Here is a 19,881-nt window from a genome sequence, read left to right on the forward strand (position 1 = left end):
TCATCGGCTATGTGATGTTATGCAGTCTGTTTGTGGTTTGATAACAGAATACAAATGTGTTGCATTGATTTGATGTGTTCTATCTCCACAGTATATCACAAGCACTTTTTGATTCTTCTGTTTTGCATTGTGAAACACTGTTATCCGAATCTTTCCAAAAGGAATATTATTATATTTTTGTTTCATTTATTCATTCCCATGGTAGTTGCAATGGAAATGTAACAATGTGTCAACATTAATAAGGGTGGTTGATTACTTGAAAGGATCTTCAAGCTGAATGAGCACAATGAAAACCGAGCAAGATATAGTTAGTTTGTAAAGAAGATGTATACGGCTGTTTCTCTCCCTGTGAGTGCAGGTTCTTGTCTCTAGTTTTGCAGTCTCAGTTGACACTCTTGGTTTCTTAGTTACCATGAGGCCACCTGCTCTGCTCAGGTGTAATGTTAGAGTGAGTGTCAGGTAGACTAATCCGAGATCTGTCTGATTAACATCTGTTTGGAGCGCTGACTGAGGAAATGTGCTGCACGCAAGACTGCTTTTTACGTTACGTCAACCTTCAAGATACACCATCTAACAAGGATGCCGTTGGGGAAAAAGGTCCGCTCTTCTTCTGCTTTAGGAAGATTAGAAACCCAACATGTGACCAGGTAATCTGCTCTGCTGTTTCTCTCCTTCCTGCCATTGAAAATCTCTTTGAAAGTCTTTGTTGACTTTTGTTCCTATTTAGTAGTAGTATGTTTTTTATTCAGTCAATCATTACATACAAGACAATAAGTATACAAAAAAGAAAGATTGAAAAGGTAGAAGCATAATGCTTATATATTCCTATCCTAAATTATTGTCAATTAAATCAGATAATTAATCTGATTTAAAGAAAGAAAGAAAAAAAAGATAAACAATCCTTTCGAAAACCAAATATGACTTGACCATTCTTACATTCATGTCAGTACCAATTTGATCTTAATATGAAGAGTTTTAATGTCTGGACAAGGGGTAATGGGACCAAAAGTTGAGGCCTCGTCAGAAAATGTTTACTGTTGTCATGGTGCTTGAGTTGCCATCTGTGGCAGCACTGAGTTTACACAAAGTCTGGTCACCTGACCTATGATCACTCTGCATAATAATACATATATTTAGAGTATGAGCACCTGCACTTAAGGACAAGTTAAGTAAAGATACAACAATGACCTTCTGATATGCTTCTAATGAGTGCCAGATCTATCTGTCTATAGATTGATAGATCTATAGATAGATAGATAGATGCAGTGCAGGTGCATGCGTTCACTCAAACAAATTCCCCCCTGGGTATGAATAAATTATCTATCTATCTATCTATCTATCTATCAATCAATCAATCAATCAATCAATCAATCAATCAATCAAAAACAATATCTCAAATCCTCCAGCATCCTCTCTGAACTAAGTACAGGGAGCAGGGCGCCGGGACCAGGTTCTTGGGGTGAGAAAGTCAAGGATAGCTTCTCAGCACCGAGACAAAGCCGTGGCAGCGAGGACAGACAAGAGCAGCCTGAATGGTTGGTCAGAGAGCTGCTGAGACAGAACGGCCGGAGACACTCAGTCCCACTGGGACGTGAGGCTGAGATCATGAGACGACACCACAGCCTTGACTCCACTCGCACACTCTGCAGCCCAGAGGTACAGTTCTCAAAACATCTTACTCAAAGTGAAATCAGATAAGTAAATGGGATCTGAAAAGTAAATCTAGATTATTTCATTGCCACGATAGATGGCAGTAGATTTCCGAATCTAACTACTTTGATAAAGTTACTGCTTATAGCCTCACGGTGTCACTCTAGTTTCACCGTTTACTGACTCTTTCTGGCGCTCTGATACTCAACTACAGCAGAAGCATCTCTCACTCACAAGGTGAGCAGCATAATTAATGTAAGGTAATGCCAAAAGGGTCCTTTTAAATCAAGCTGATGATCAATTTGTACTCGCAGCATGACAGCACACAGGGCAGAACAATCTGTCCCGGAGCCAGGGACGGCCATGGTTCAGGCCAAAGTAAAACAAACAGAGTTGCTGAGCCAACTACTTAAAAGGACCCAAGCAGATTCAAATTCTAGCTTTCAAGCTGACAGGAGTGATGGACGGATGTAGAAGTTGCTGTTGCAGATGTCAGTCACACTCTCCTGCTTAATGTAATGAGCAATGTGCTGTGTCAGATTAGACGGAAAAGGCTCAAAAGAGTTCAAAGTTATACAGCTCTAATAAAAGGATTGGGAAAGGAGTCGAGGGTGTGTGAACACTTTCAGCACTTCCATCACGCTGACTGATAAAAACAATTATCTCTGCAATTCAGGAGCTACCGTGGGGAAACCTCAACTCTAGTTACATCCTTGAGGAATTAGGCTGTTTATCCCCGTTATTAATATTTATTTATTAATGGTAGATCAAAGAGTGTCATGGATCAAGGACTCGTTGCTAGGAAACCGTGGCAAATTGAAGAGAGGCCATTAACAGTCGTTTGGCCTTGTGCAAGCATCTCAGAGACGTACAGCCGGTGATGGCTCGTGCCTTTACAGATAGTCATTCGTATTCAGAGGTGGAGCCCTAATCATGTGTTTTGATAATTACATGGTGTTAATATCTCCTCTCTAGCACTCAGACTTCATGAACTGCCTGGTGAGTGAACTGAAGGAAAAAAAAAAGGAATGCGCATGTTTGCCAATTAAACTCTATTCCTGGTATTAGTGTGCATTGTGTTCTTTTTGTAGAATATTCCTCATCAACCTGCATTATTAATTGGCTCATTTCGTAATACAATTTTATAATTTCTCCTCTCTCCAATCAGATTGATGAGACGATAACACTTGGCAACCTCCAGAAATTGAAACTAGCATTTGAGGTACCGTATAAACTACATCTTTTCAAAACACACTGTCAGTCTGGTGTTTCATTTCTGGAAGATTTGACTGGATTTTCTCTTGTAAAGGAATTTGAAACGGGTGGCTTGAGATCCATTGATGCAAATCATTTTGGACACATGGTGAAGAAGTGTCTGGGTTTACCTAAGACAGTAAGACAGTGTGACATTTCTCTTTATATATTACTCTCTCTCAGATTCACTCATCTCTGTGTTCTCTCTGTCTGACATCTTCACAATTGAAGACAAGCCTTCGCACGTACAGTACCTGATTAATTCACAATAAGTGTCTCTGTTCCTTATTCTTTTGTGCTTTGAATTTCACAGTGCAATGCGCAGATTCAAGGCTTATTTAAGAAGATTGATTATTCAGGCCAAGGAAGGATTTCATGGGTGAGATGACATTCATATTTGTTACTTATGGAGCATGCAGCGTTTTCATTTTGGAGAGTTGCCTCTGTGTTATGACACTTCTCATGCATTATAATACCAGGAATTTGCAATAAAAGTTAGGCACCTATGAAATGTGACGGGGTTATTTTAGCAACTGTAATTCAGTTTGGATTACAGAGCAAGTGTAGCTGTAACTCAGCTGAAGCAGACATCAGCTGTTCTAGTGCCTGGTTGACTGGGCAATAACACATCGTACAAAGTAGATTGTTTCCCAAGTAATACATTGCGATTGACTCTTGACACTTGACTTAATAATCGTGTCAGTGTTTTTTTCTTCAGCTGGATAATACTCAATTGTGATGGATGCTGTATGGATTGTAGGGCAGAAAAATGTAGTCCTGGTTTGTTAATTTTAAAGAAGTGATTAGAAAATATTTCCAGATGTCTGGTGTAACACTGGCATATGGATTTACTTATTTTTCATTCCAAGAGCCAAATAACTAATTTTACAATTGTACTCATATACATGAGTGTAATTAATACTGGCGATGTGGGAGACACGTTCGGCTCAATTTTCAAAATCCTACTTTTATGTAATAATTTAACTTCAATCAAATATTAAATATTAAAAAAGACAGTAGAAAACTTCTCTCTATTTAGTGAAGACATACAATATTTATCTGTCACAAAGAATGAGGTCTCAATCAACAACGAATAAATGTGACTTTAAGTAAGGTTTGTGTTTCAATAATACAGAAATTACACACAATTCCTATTTTCTATGAGACTGTTATTCATTTGGAAAACAGGATCTAACAAATGTCCTCATTTCTAGATTGACATCATAAATATAATTAATAATATACACACTTAATTTATTTGAGCTTGAAGGACTTCTGTCTTTTTGTGTCCCCACTCCCTCTCAAACCAAACCTACTCATGTAACCGTGAAAACAATGTAATAACTATGTGACGCAGGGTGAGTTCTGCACACACATGCTGCAGAACTACAAGGCGAAGCAGGAGGCTGCAAGACGCAGCAAGCAGGTGGCGTTCACTCTGCCAGCCACCATGAAGACGTTGTGTCACGGCATCCCCATCGTCAACATCCACTCCACCATCGATGGCACCGTCGTATCGGTGCGAGAGGACGGGGTGGTTTGCTGCTGGAGCCCTGAACCCAAACCGCTCAAGACCAAACACATGTTTGTATGTTTTACCTTTTTTTTTACATTTATCTGAACACTTTAGGGATAAGTTGGGTGTCCCTCCATAGTTTTTGATTGTCAACAAAAACATTTTTTAATATTGTTTTGAGAACAACAAAGTAAAGCAGGGATGACGTATTTTTTTAGTCCAACTTGACAAACTCTGATACGTATACACGTTTTGTTCAACAAGATAATCTTCACAAATGAACACGACTTTTTTGAAGCGTGAATGCAAACGTCAGATGTGAAAAGCTTAAACTAGGCGCGATGACGTTTTGTAGTTTATGTTGTAGTCTAGAACCATCATAAAAAACGTGTAACGTTTTCAACATGTCATTGTCTTCATTTCATACAGAATGAAGGACCTGCAAACAGGAAGTCAAAGTGGGCAAGTGATTTTACTCTGATGACAGAGTTCAACAAGCTGATGATCGGAACAGGGTACGTTTTAATACAATGAATTGAAGAGCACACTATGTATTGAGTACGTAGATTACATTAGAGACTATTTTAGCTTTGTTTATTGTGCGTGTCTTTGTTATCGTGCAGGGACAGAGAGATCCAACTTTATGAGCTTTCCACTCTGGAGCCTTATTGCCAAATCAATGCACTAGACACAGTGCCTTTGACATTAGACTATGGGTGAGCAACAAAATTGCATGTTAACATATCTTCCAAATGTCACAATAGGTCACCATCATGCTTTGTTTTTTTCCCCTCATAGCTACACTGGCCCTGATAAATGTTGTATCCTATATGGAGACACAGACGTAGGTCCTTTTGTTAAAATCTGATCCAATTCTAAAACAAAAAAAATGTGAATTATGTTCCACTTGAGTACTGAAATATTGGCAGAGGTCCATTTTGGTGTTTGTGTTTCAGGGATGTGTGACTATCATTTTAATATCCTCTGTTGGAGATACCCTCAGGTAATTGTGCTTTTCTAAAGACTCACTACACACGTTCAATCTTCTTTCACTTGACTTGTCACTGCACATTGTACAATCTGGCTGAATGGTCTTCACTTGTTATGCGCAGGATGCAGCGTTGGTACATTTTAATGTACACGGCCATTCTAGGCAGGTCACTCATGCATATATTATGCATGGATCCAACCTTTTTAGTCCCGATACCGGTATCGATACCTGGGCTTTGGGTATCGACCGATCAGATACCAGTGCTAAGTTGTATGCCTCACTGTGTGGAAGTGAAAGGGATCATTCTTTAATGTGTAAAGCAACATCAAGCCTGACTTAAACATTGCTTTCTTAACTTCGTAAAACAAAATGTAAAAACTAAATACGTAGATATACATGTACTACATTTTTTAATATTGGTATCCAGTAGCAGATTGGCTCATTGTCACAGGTATTTGAGTCAGTATCAGACCAAAATCCAATATCAGTATTGGTGCATCTCTAGCACATATAATGATTGATATCATTGGAGTTGATTAATATGGTTAAATAAATCATAATACAGACTGTTATTCAGTATTATTCAAACAGTAAAGGACACCATGGATAGGTATTGTAAACACATTATGAAGGTATTACTATATGTATACAGTATAGACTACCTGAACAGTAACATTTATATCAACGTTTCCAGCAATATTCTGCCACATATTCTTTTCCTGTACAGCAGGGTGACCAAAACAAATATAGAGGGAGACATCAACCATTACCGCCAATTAGATGCGTGTACTTTCTTGTTTCCCTCTCAGATCATGTTCTTGACTGATGAAAAGGAATTTGTCAGTGAAAAACCAGAATCTTTCCTATAAGTGAGATACTTTTGCAGCTGTTGTTGTTGTTTCCTGAGCAAAATAACATTTGTGCTGATAAGTAACAAATGTGAGGCTCTGTGCTGAATAAAGGGACCGATTACAGCCGTGGCATGATTTTACTTACTCTACTTTTAATTGGATGTGTAGTTACCAATACTGAAAGTAAAAAGAAACTGAGCTACTTTAACTGAATAAGATGAAGACTATGATTTTCTTTTTAAAGGGCCATGGTCTATTTTGAATTTCCATTCTCATTTATGATTTGAATCAAAAGTTCTGGTTCTTTTCATTATTATAGAGTAATCTCTTCAATATATCAAAAAATAAATCTAAAATGTTCATTATCATATCACGGATATGAAGGCCAGTATATGGAAATATATTTCATCTTCAATCACAAAAAGTACTTTAATATCTGGTCTCCAATTCAGAAATGTGAATAAAATGAATATTGTGATTCAGATTTGTATTTGAAAAAAACTAATATATGTATGTGTGTGTCGATGTGTGTCTATATACATGTGAATGTATTCAAGAGGAAACTAAATATATATCATCTTTCACAGTAGTGATTGTGAAGTACAAAAAAATAGCCAAGTAGGAAGCTGTACAGAAACTTAAAAAGTATGGTAGAAATGATGCCTTTGCTTCCTATCTCTTCCCCGACAATCAAATACATTATATGCATGTTATGTGAGTGAGGCAGTGTCTTTGAAAATGTGACCTGTTTCAGGCCTGCTTGTTTCTTTCAATTACATTTTTTTTTATAGATTATGGAATAAATTACCAAAGATTGAAAATATGCCCAACATAGCGGTTGACAATGCAGTGCTATCTCCCAATGTGACATTTGTCAGATGGAAGGTTCATCACGACTGGGTGACACAGGTAACGTGTTTCCTTTCCACCTGTGTGTACACTTCCCTGACAAATGAAGGAATTTAAGTTCAGCTATGTGACCATTTACAATATCTGCAGAAGCTGTGTAACAATATATTTGACCTGCATTATGAGCAGATAACCCCGAAATACACAGAGCAACGACCTCTTCTCTCTAACTTTAGGCCAAATACTTTCAAAGTTTTCAAGCTGTTGTCTCCTCATCGAATGAAGAATCTTCTTCCCTCGTTATAGGTAATTCTGTTTTTCTTCATCTTTTTTTTGCCTATGTTGAACACCATCAGGACAATATTAAACACTCCGAGATGTTCATTATCGTGACCTGACCGTGATTCAAGATCCAGATAAGAAATTACGAATGCTGATGATTTAAAGTATCAAGTCCTTTCACTATACAGTGTGCAGCAAATACACTTGGTACTGAACATGAGGCTGGTAGGAGAGCTGTAAGGGATGATGCATCATGACTCGTCTATCTCAAATTCACCGATCAATGCAGCGTGTATGTGTGTGTGTGTGTGTGTGTGTGTGTGTGTGTGTGTGTGTGTGTGTGTGTGTGTGTGTGTGTGTGTGTGTGTGCGTGTGTGTGTGTGTGTGTGCGTAGCCACTTGCCAGCTTGCTCATTTGTTCTGATAATGGCCTCCCCTTGGTCCAGAAAGCATGTTTGATCTGTGCTCTCACACAGGCCTTGTAATACAACACTTGTTTTCTTTTCTTGAGGCTGTGTGCTGCCTTTAACAGACACTGAGCAACAGTTGAGTGAGATCAGAGAAGCCTGCTATGAAGGTAAAATTAAGAAGGCCCAACTGAGCTGGATTCCACAGCTCCGGGCATCATGTGACCAGACAGTTTTCACCATCTACAAAGGTGTCAAGACCTTTGACCTGTGTCAGAAGCACAACTTGCTGGTCACTGGAGGCATGGACAGACTCGTACGCATGTGGAACCCACATTTTTCTGGGTGAGGAGCCATAATTCAGAGGTCTTTCTCCAAGAAAAATAGCATTCAATTAAAAAAGCACCTCCTCTTGGTTCTGTTTTTCTTGTCAGGAAACCAACCGGTATTTTGAAAGGCCACTCTGCTCCCATCGTCCACCTCCACATCTTGTCAGAGGACAGTCAGATCTTCTCGGTCTCCAGAGACAACACAGTGAAAGTAACCTCCTTTATAATGTTTTGCTGACTTTACGGTCTGATGATCCAAAGGAATACAGCATTCATACTACTGTATCTGTATTAAACACTGTGGACACACATTTTTGAAAAAAACGTTTTACTTCTACTCACCTACAATTCAGAGGGAGAATATTGTACTTTTTACTCAACTACATTCATTTTGATACTTTTCAGATTAAGGTTGTACAGACAATTGTAGAATCAGTTTATGAAACAGATCAAACTATACAGCAGTATACAAATCAGTGTACAGCTCCACTTTAACAGTATTTAAGTCATGCTTACATACATTAATAATAATGATACCATAGTATCATATAACTAAAACAGGAGCCATGCTTGATAAGAATATTGTATGGTATTTTTGATACTTTAGGGTGCAAATAATTGCTCATTCTTCTGTACTTCTACTTAAATGGAAATTTGAAATGCAGGTCATCTGTGGTGTTGCTTTTACTATATTTATATGAATTGTTCTTCCATCGCTGTTCACCTGTTGCCATTCCAGATCTGGGATCTTCAAGATCAGCACTGCCTGTTTACAGCAGAGCCCAAAGCCAGTGGGATTCATGGCGACATGTCTGCATGCTCGTACTCCTCTGCTATGAAATGCTTTTACATTGCGGCAGACTCTATGGCTGTGCTCTCCCTGAAGATAAGGTTGGCTGGCATGCCTTTGTGCTTTATTCATTAGAGAATCCAATGAATTCTGAAGATACTCTTGAAAATATATTAACTAATGTAAGGATGACACTCTGTGGAATTCTATGAAATAGGACAGCTGACGCTTTTGAAGATTTGCTTTTGAAGGATTAAACATCTCCCTTTCATTTTAAGATGTTTTTTTCTTCGGCAATGACTGCAGCACCTTAATATTCTTCCCCCTTTTATTCGTTCTATTATCTTCTGCTTCTGTAAGGCCACGGCTTCACACCCGTCTGACTGTTTCTCACGATGAGACTGTAATGTGCTGCGGATACAGTGAGGAGTTCCGTCAAGTTGTCAGCTGCACTGAGGGATCTGTAAGTAAATCGGTACTTTTCAACATCACATTTCCACTGTAAAGTTAATCAGGTCTATCTCAAACATGATCATATTTATTTGACGTACATTATCTGTGAAATGAACTCATAATGGTGCTTGCTTTAGGTGGTGAAAGTCTGGGATCTTGACACTGGGCGTCAGGTTTTTGAATTTGGTGGCACAAAGGATCTGTCTGCCACTACATGCATGACCTTTGACCCCAAAGGGAGGAGGTACAGCACACAAAGCAGCCTGGGAGATGTTTCACTTTTTTATAAAAAACACTTAGCCACTACTTCATCACACTACAGGATGTTCTTGTGTTTGCAGACTCGTCACAGGTGGAAGAGATGGTTGTTTAAAGATCTGGAACTTCAACAATGGCCAGTGCCTAAAGACACTTAAGAAGGGTAAGTACATTTCCATTACTTCCTCAGACCAAAAAAGCAAGAACGAGAAAAATACTACTATATTATCCAGTAATTGTGAAAAATCCCCTCCAATCTTTCGTGTAGAGGGTGAATGTCACGAAGTGTGCGACTGCATCTTTCTGCAAGTTCACAGGAATTTGTGAGTAATGATGTGATATTTGGCAAGTGTATGCTCAGTATGAATTTAAATCCATGTTGAGCTTGTGTAATTTTACGTTTTTAAGCTATGTGATGTCTGTCGGCCGGGATCGGAAGATAGATATTTACCCAGTGAGTACAAAACACTTGAGTTCTAGATATTATTTGTCAGTTGTGTTTCAGAAATCCCAGTCCAATTATCTCTCCAATTCTTCCATCCCTCCATCGTATTGCACCCCATTTGCATTTGTTTACATTATCATTAACCAGCTGAACTCAATTCTAAAACAGCAAAACAACAGAACAAAGACTGATAGATCTTATTTTGCCTGTTTTGAATTTCATTATAACGAACATGGTTTGCTATATGGCGGATGACACTTGTCTGGTTAATAATAATTGAAATGTGCTAATAGGATGTTCTTCGAGCTATTTTTATGATCCAAACATAACAGATTGTGTTTTGATTAAAATGCCCTGTTTGCATTTTGTCAGGACACACCCGAGGACCTTCATCATGTCCAGAGGCCACAGCCTTCGTGGCAAGATGATCTGGTGATTAATGAACAGAAAATTGTCTTGACAATTACTTTGAGAAATGATGTTTCGGCAGACCAAAATGATAACAATGGTCTCCGACTGACAGTTAGTATTCCCCCATGACATTCATTCCAGGCAGAATAGATGACAGAACAATTGGAAGGATCCATCCATTATTTTTCCATTTCTAAAAGCATAGCTATCTGTGTTGAAAGTGACAAAAGGACAAATTGGGTGTTTTTGTTGTGAACTGAATGCTCAATCATTTCATTTTTATTTATAAAAACAATTTTATAAAATCTGCATTTTCCAGTGGTGGAAAGAAATTAAGTATGTATTGTGCTTAAGAAAAACATTGAGGTATTTCAAGTACATCACTTGAGTATTACCATTTAATGTCATTTTATTCTCTTACTTTTTTCTCCATTGCATTTATTTGACAGCGTGTTTACAAGGAATCAGATTTTAAAAACATAACATATGATGCATTTTATATATTTAAATAGCCAGTATAAAATAAACTAGATAAGCCAGCTCTGTACATTGACTGCACTATACCCTTAAAATGCAGTTTACACACTAAATCAATGTGCTCTATGTAGTAGGGGTGCTTCGTCAGTGCTGTCCAGCATACTCTGCCTCAGTGCACCTTCACATTTGGAAAGATAAAGCCTCCCTGATGGTTGTTTGTTCATATCACACACACACACACACACACGCACACACACACACACACACACACACACACACACACACACACACACACACACACACACACACACGGAGGACTCTGTAGTCTTTGGTCCTACGATCATTTTTGCTGACTGGCTGAAAAGTTCAGAGAGTTCAAAGCCTCCCTGATCTCTACTCTATGTGAAGCATCACCTGCAGAATTCTTTTTAATGCTGAAAGTTACCCCATCCCCCGTGTCTCGTGTTTGTTCTTCCTCATTCCTTGTTCCATTTCTCTCAGCATTGAGAACTTCTATGACATATTTCGACATGTGTTAGTCTCTTGCCACCCCCTGTACCTATATGTATGCACTAATGTATATAGTGTAATTATATAGTCTAACAGTTTTCTCTCAAGCACATGGTGATGTGTCCTCACATCACACAGCTTATCTTTGTGTCTGTCCCCGTGCAGCCAAGCTTTGATCTGTCAGCATACCTGTCATTTATGACAGGCATGTAAGAAGGCCTTTATCGCTCTCAGTTCAGAACTAAAGGTGTGCACCAAATGCCCAATGCACTCCTGACAGTGTCTTATAGGGTTACCTCAATATTTTATACCCTGTCGTTTTAATTCTTGCACGAGTGTGTTAGCATTTAAAATGGTGTCAGGATTACCTTTTTTATTTTTGTGTATCCAAAAAGCAACACATGTATCTCAAGAAAAATCACCAATGCAGAGGATTGTTCCCCTCAATAGTTTTGTAATCCAATAACTGCTAATAAATTGCTATTCTTTAGGGATTTGTATTTCTTATCATTGAGAATATATATTTTATGCATTGTGAAATACATTCTTAACCTTTAGACTACAATATGTCCTAAAGGTATAATCAGGCAAACAACTACTGCTGCATCAATAGACTCTCAGCAATCCTAGGGCACTGTTAGGATTCCACAGGCACAGTGGTGCTGAGAGCTAAATGCTAAGTGCTGAGAGCTAAACGCCAGCACGCTAACATGCTGATGTTTTGCTAGTATATTTAATATAATCACCATCTTAGTTGACCGTGTTAGCATGCAACATTTGGATATGAGCACAAAGTGCAGCTGTGTTATTAGTTTTGCAGATATTTGGTCACAAATCCCCCAAAAATATTACACAACCGATTATACCTGGATAAAGTGGTCAGGTTACCGTTGACAGCAGGGCCAAGTTCTCTCTCTAGATGAGCTGTAGGAGGTAAAATTGATTTCCAGTCACGCTGTGATCCATTAAAGGAGTTGACGCTGAGTCCCGTTCCATCTCTTTTACCATGGCTGATGGTTACACTCACCCCCAAAGAGGCCCATTAACAGAGCAGAAAGAATGTAAGGCACCCCTTTGACTATCTACAGAGCCTTCTTTTGAAATTGTTTTTCCATCAATGGCCTGCAAGAGGAAGATCAATGGGTTGGTCTCCATACATTGGTCTTTTTCCCTTATCCATTCAGCCTCGGGTTCACTGTGGATTTTTCTGTTCCTCCAGATGGCCAGTGTTGTGCTGCATCTCAATAATATTTTAACTCATAGCCCAATTCAGCAAAAATATTTAGCTTGCCCTAAAAATATAATTTACAGTTAGTGCACTGTGGGAAATCTGTTCAGATCCTGGGAGGTTGTGGGAAATGAGGTCCGGGATCCAAAAAGTTATAGTAAAAGTATATTTAATAAAAAATGATAGACAGCCTATGCTCCCGCACGGGCCCTTTTAAATCCATGGCGCACTTCAGAACACAGGTCCGAACAGTTCGCTGGGCAGAAGAAAAAGAGACCGAGCATTCGCGCACCAGTTAGTTTTCAACTCATTTGTGGGACCTAGAGTCCTTCCTATTGGTTTAATGTTTTATTACTTTTCTAAACATATTATTGGCCCTGCCGTTTCATGGGCGGAAATAGATCATTATTATTTCTTCTTCTTCTTCTTCTTCTTCTTCTTCTTCTTCTTCTTCTTCTTCTTCTTCTTCTTCTTCTTCTCCTCCTCCTCCTCTTCCTCCTCTTCCTCCTCCTCCTCCTCCTCTAAAAAGGGTAGTGTCCATGCAGTATTTGTCTAACATTCATTCACACATCAATCATTCTACAGTAATAAAAGTGACCTTCATATGCATACAATTACAAATCCCTCATAATAATACCCCTTATTAATTATCATATTTCATGCATTGTACTGTACACACAAACAACTCATTTTACATAGATGTGCAAGTCCAAATGTGACAAACTAAGCTTAAAAAACACTACAGCACCAATCAATGCCTAAGTCAAAACCGTCTGCTTCTTCTGATTTGTGTTCAGTTTCTTGTTGGCAGCATCACAACAAGCAACTGATTCCTGTTGCAGTCAGAGAAAGAAAGCAAGAAGCACATAAAGCACAAGATGAATTGCACTGCATCAATGTGAAGTACAGTGACAGGAGTAATGTTTGGCTTGTCACACTTGGCCAGAGTACTGTAAGAAAAGACATGACTTGAGTGGAATCTGACATCCATGGCTTAAAATGAGCCATAACCTTTTTCAACACAATTTCTCTCAGCTCTTGAATTGCCGTAGATCACCAGAGAGACAATTCCTTGAAGTGTTTTGTGGACAGACTGGTGACCTTTGACCTCACTTCACTTATTCTGTGTTGTACTTATTCTAAATGGTGAAAAACAATTGTTTGGAAATGCGCTTCTTTGCAAGGACTATTTTTTTAATAGGCTCTGCACCATTAGTACCAAATTAGGCTTTATATTTTAGAACTATTTTAGAATACTCTGTAGTATTAAAGTATTACGGATATCAGTTCACAGTAATTGTGTAAACAATTAAATACAATTAACATTTAAAGTTCTCTGAACAGAATTGTTTGGTTTTTTTTCTATTATTTTTTATTTTATTTTGAAAAACAACTTTCCTCGCCAATGTAAGAAATAATCGTTGAATACAGGAATCTCTCAAAGTTTAGAGACCAATGGTAATCCCTGAATTTATGAACGTTTAATCCTGCAGATGTTTAGAGACACTCACACTTTGTCTTTCCTCAGAAAAATGGCCATAAGGAGGACATCCTTTGTGTGGCGCAGTGTCCTCCATCTTTCGTAGCCACCAGCAGCTATGATGGAGAGATTATTGTGTGGAACGTGGTTTCTGGACGTATACAGTGTCGGTTTGTCAGCCCCTTTCTAGCTAAAAACCAGAAAGTTGAAGGTGATTTTGGAGCAAAGAGAGTGTTGGATATATTCAATAAAAACTCTGACGTGATTAGAACATGTATTTAATGTTTTTTTCTTGTTACACAGGGCTGGATACAAGTGTTCCAAGCATAATTTTCCTGAAGAACTCCAAGTTACAGCACTTTTTTTCTGCTACAGCGCTGCTGTCCTCTGGAGCCATGGGTCAGTGTTATGAACAGCACTAATTACCGTGCATGATTGCATTTTGCAACCTTTCATTACATCGTTGATTACCCCATGCATTTTTGCTTTTAAAGGTTGTGTAAATCTCTGGAACGTACTCAGTGGAGGAAAATTTGTGGGCAGCTTCAAAGCTGTAAGATATTTAACTCAACAGCATTTCTCTGTTTCTTCTTTATCTTCTTTTCTTTCTCCTACCTTCAGAATTGCTGATTAAACAGTAAAATAATTTGTGGTGCACTGTTTCTATGCTTGGTTCTAGTTTTTGAACGACTGGCAGATACCTTCCTTGCAGATGCATAATAGGACCCTATATATTGGAAGGTGGAGGAACATAGATAGGGGCATAAAGCTAAAATAAAACGTGCCTTTGAAAGCAGAAATTGTGTTTTGAGGCTGTTAAACATAAAGTGTTCCTATGTTTCACAATAGACACAAAATAAGTTGCTACATATCCAACTTGTGTTTTGTTACCTAGCAACAGTGGCTCCTAACAATGAAGGAATTTTTAATTGATCCTAGTTTTTTTTCATAATTTGTTCACAAAATCACTCATATATCACTTATAAATCAGATTATGTAGGAGAATGTATATCTGCAGGGAGGAGAACAGTTAGCCATCACCAAATAATGAACATGAATAGTTGGGATGTCAGTGCTATGACTGAAAAGCATCTTAAAAATGCATTCTTAACCATTGTATTCTTTTCTATTTTCATTTTGCAGTCTAAATTCCAACAAAAGATTACAAAACTGGCGAAAACGGACAAGGACACGTTGCTGTACGCTGCTGACCGAATTGGTTACATCTACGTATACAACATAGAGAAGTTTGCCCCTGAGCAAAAGTCACCCCGAGGTCAGCTGCATTTTTTCTTCTTCTTGCAATTGCCTTTGATAACACATATAATAAAAATGTGAAGAGAAACTGTCCATCAGAACATGCACAATCACATTTTTGTTTGTATTTTTCACTTTCACTCAGCTGAAAACTTCTGGCGTGCCCACACCAGCAGAATTACTGGGTATGTAAACTACCCAACATGTTTTATTATGGTCGGTCACAATTCATCTTTTCTTAAGTTTAAAATGATCGGGTAATTGCTGTCAAACAGCAATTAGACTTTGCCTTGTGTCGTTAACTTTTAGCTGCTTGTTTACTTAATAGTCCCCGTGGGTACAGTTATTGTCAGTCTGGGGTGTCACTGGCAGCAGGAGGAGCCCTGCTTCCTTCTGCTGTAGTCGACTAACAACGTATAAAAGAAACTGTGTGTGGGAAGGTCTTAAAAAGACGTTCAGTATCGGTGAGAAGTGGCCCGGGGTGCATCTGCCATCAGACGTACCAACAGAGTGGATGATTTAGGGTGTTCTGCCATAAATGCCTTCTCTCATTTCATCTCATGTCTCTTTATTCTTATCCAGGCTGCAGATTGTTGACAATGATCAAGTGGTGCTTACGTCGTCCATTGACTACACAGTGCGCCTTTGGAGTGCACATGGAGAATTCATAGGTGGGTGTCATTTTGCATCTGTCAATCTCCTCTTTCTAGACATTATTAATGTCCATGCAAACACCATTAATCATGGTGCAGTGCTGTTATTTGAGGGAATGTTCATTTCAATGTGACGGTACTTCCTGAATTATCCCAATGGGGTAAAAACTAGCTGTTGGGTCCTTATGCTACCCCGCTTCCTTCCACTCACTCAGCATTGTGTATGTGCCCTGGCACCTTTAAGCACCTGTCAAGTACTGTGCACACAGCAAATTACATGGCAGTTTAATTATATTTTGCCTAGAGAGCTGGTGCACTCCAACGCTACAATAATACTTGGCACCTGGTTTACAGTGTGTCAATTATATTTTGGTGAATTCATGTAGCAACATTCACCATGTAAGCACAGTATTAACTTAATAACTAAACATATTAAAACTAGATTTTGATTCAGAACCAACCTTAAAGCCATAACATTGTAAACAAATAAATATACTGCACATTTAATTAATAGCCACTAACCTATTCACACACAGTGTACCTGTGGATTTTTAAAGATATAGTGTTTGTGTTAAGCTAAGCTAACTGGTTGTCGGCTGTAGCTTCATAAGTATGTCATATTTTATGCACAACCTATAAAGACTGGTATGAATCTTCTCATCTGACTCTCATAATGTATTTCCTATGTAGAACTATTCCTTCAAATGTCTGTCACCGACTTTGTTGATAGTCCAGCCTCCAACTCTCAATGAATCTCTGCAGTGTTTCTCTAAATGCTATTAAACAGCCATGAGAAGAGTGCGATCCACCTACTGAGACACTATGTCCATAGCTTCTGCAAGAAAACTGAGCAGAAAGAAGATGCATTTTAATTTGTGCATCACATAATTTGTAATTGTAGGGTATTCCTAATTATCAGGGTTATTGTCATATGAAGTTAACAAGCATGACATTTAGCTTTTCCCACTGACGAAAGAAAGGAAATTGGAAATGAAATTCACATCTAACTTGCTATTTTGAAATACCATTTTTAATAAATACTTTTCTGTGAGGAAACGTCAATAATAATAATTCGGCTTCATAACACTTTAGAAATAAAGGACATTTTCCTGTCTTGTGGGTTTGTAATAATTGTGCTGCACAGTAGGCCGCTGCAGAAGAAAATGATTTCAAATGGATTCAGACATTGTGACATTTTAAAAAGCCACAGTTTTGACTCCATCACATCTCTTCAGCACCATGCCGCACAATTTGGAAAAACACTGAAATGGAACATTTTGTCCTTTGTCGACAGGGACCTTTGGGCAGTCTGAGCGCTGGGGCGTCCACATCTCTTCTTCTTGGAAACATCCTGCGGTCCCCTATGAGGTCCTGATTGACCCTCTGAGTATGCCTGATCATGCAATTCTGAATGCAAACACACAACCTTCTGATGCCATCCATCCTGACAAGACTGGGGCTCATAGAGGCGAAGCAAAGGTGAGCTGCATTACTTAAATAAAAATGATGCTGTGTAAGCTTAAACTATGTGTGTGTCTCTCTCTCTCTCTCTCTCTCTGTCTCTCCCGCCTACAAACGTTGACCTGAATTGTGCCTGCTTCTCTTGCGGCATAATTGCAGTCAGAGACACACAGTAAGCTGAGACTTCCCTCAACATCCTTCAGTGACACAGACATTGAGGGAGATAAAAAGCACATTGTACCCAGAGGAACATAAGACTGGGTGAGTTATAACCACTACAACAGCAACGACTACTGTACACATGCTATGTAAGTCTACAAAGTGACAGCTTTATATTAAGAGTGAGTGTGTCTTCTTTTGCATTTCAGGCTCTGTCATGAAACTGTCAGGCATACTAACAAGCTATCGAACCACTGCTCTCTGAAAGGCTTTGATGCTGTGGTGCCACCGAACACATAAGACTCGACCTCTCGATAGCAGCACCGAGGAGCTGGAGTCAACCGAATAAGATGAAACTATTGATCACAATTTGGAAACCGGATCCTCCAATATTATAAAGACATTCTTTTAAAATGGAAATAGTGAGAAAGAGGTAATTATTACAATGACTCATGTGAAGTAAAATAATGGATGAAATGAATGTGTGGAAACATGTGGACTGAAAAGTGAAGAAGCTTTGAACAAAGTTGAAAGTTAAGGAAGAATACAAAAAAATCAAATTGCATTTTTTACTTTATTAACTGCAGGTTGTCATTTGCATTTTGAAACACACAACTCTCCAGATGTCTTGTCATGAATTAAAGTAACATTTAAAAAAGTTTGGAAAACCATTACTAGAGACTAGAGCATAATAACTTTGACATTTATGACTTACAGACTGTGAGGAAGAGCACATTTTTCTCAATATTCCAGAGACTTAAGTAGACCAATTTAGAAAATGTTTTCAGTGAGAAATCTCTGAATACCCACTGTGTGCGCACAGCTGAACATCAGACAGACAAAATTAGCGGAAAGTGAACACAGTGTAGTGGAGCATTTATCAGCCAAAAAAGCCTGATATATTTCCCTCAGGAGTTGGTGGGGACCAAAACAGAGTAAAAAGGTCAGTGAATATTGTACTGTCATTCATCAGGTGGACAAAAAGATGGAACTGTTTGCGAAAACATTTCAACGTAAAGGTGATACTATTTCTAATTACACCTTGTTTCAGTTGTGGCCAAAATAATACCTGTTCTTGCCGGTTGAAAAACCTTTTTTTCTGAACTACTGGCTGGGATACAGAGAATGTAACATTCATTGTCCAAACCTGATTCTGTAAATATGATAGAAAAATAAATCATATATTACATACTTTCATTTCACATCCTTTCTTTTAAACATTTCTTTATCTTCGAGATAAGATGTATTATCTGTGTATTAAAGGCATTAACTAGGATCTTGAAAAAGTGCCCGGCAAAAATTGTATTATTAATAAAAGCCTGCATACTTTCAAATGTGTCATCCTTATTTGTTTCAGTTTATGCATGAGAAAAACATTACAATGTACAGTATGTATTGCCCTTGTTGCAGTTGTTCTCTACCTGCTTTTTTTCAAGAAGTGAGAGATCTATCTGAGGCTGGAGTTTGCCATTAAACACCACCGTATGAGGTGCAACAGGGATAATATCTAATCAGTGTGTATACTAAATAGTAGGGGCAGTCATATTTTACAACATGTGACCGTCTTTTAGCTGTGCATTGTAGGAATAAGTAGGTTGAGAGTGAGCCATGTGAGTGCAGACACAGACGTGTTTGTGTAGTAAATAAAGTGAGGGAATAAGGTGTATTGTACATTATTTGCATACACAGTCCATCCAGGAAATTGTCACTGTGGTGTTCATATCTATTTGGGACACCATTTATATAAATCATACCCACAGAAATCCTACAATTTATCATACCCTTCGGACACGCACACACCTAAATCTTAGTAAGTATGAAGCTGTGCAACTGAATGTTAACAAACAATATTTTCAAAAGTTAGCAGAGGCGGTCATATACATATCTTGGTAATTACAATGACAATCATAACGTTTTCCGCAGGTTATAATTTGTTAAGGATATGTGCACCTCTCACAGAACTACAGACCAAATTAAGGCTTTCATCAGACGTCATCACACGTATGCTGCGTCAGTGAGAGTGTACGCGGACCCTTTTCTCCTTTGCCAGCAGTCCTGAATCAGAAAATCTGAAAAATCTGTAAAATCAAGTAACTGTCACTGTCCACAAACGTGCCCTTTCATTTACAGTCACAGGAGAAAACATCCTGGGTGACACTGCCTTGCTTTTT

At 38.5% G+C, this 19,881-nt stretch overlaps 1 protein-coding gene across 1 annotated transcript; it reads left to right on the top strand.

Moving 5' to 3' along the window:
- Positions 1–579: 579 nt before the first annotated feature.
- wdr95 (WD40 repeat domain 95) lies at positions 580–17,806 on the top strand (the record flags this gene model as incomplete). Its single annotated transcript, XM_079224479.1, has 29 exons — positions 580–647; positions 1,407–1,656; positions 2,819–2,872; positions 2,960–3,043; positions 3,218–3,283; positions 4,262–4,492; positions 4,850–4,935; positions 5,044–5,136; positions 5,219–5,264; positions 5,377–5,423; positions 7,054–7,171; positions 7,348–7,417; positions 7,904–8,144; positions 8,234–8,339; positions 8,868–9,019; positions 9,279–9,381; positions 9,509–9,615; positions 9,713–9,792; positions 9,898–9,952; positions 10,038–10,083; positions 10,447–10,506; positions 14,229–14,391; positions 14,484–14,579; positions 14,675–14,733; positions 15,324–15,456; positions 15,583–15,622; positions 16,020–16,108; positions 17,385–17,569; positions 17,711–17,806. The coding sequence occupies 29 exons, from the start codon at positions 580–582 to the stop codon at positions 17,804–17,806; spliced, it is 3,024 nt and encodes a 1,007-aa protein (XP_079080605.1).
- Between the last annotated feature and the right edge of the window lie 2,075 nt (positions 17,807–19,881).

This window comes from Taurulus bubalis (assembly GCF_910589615.1).
Source record: "Taurulus bubalis genome assembly, chromosome: 10".
Lineage (NCBI taxonomy): Eukaryota > Metazoa > Chordata > Actinopteri > Perciformes > Cottidae > Taurulus > Taurulus bubalis.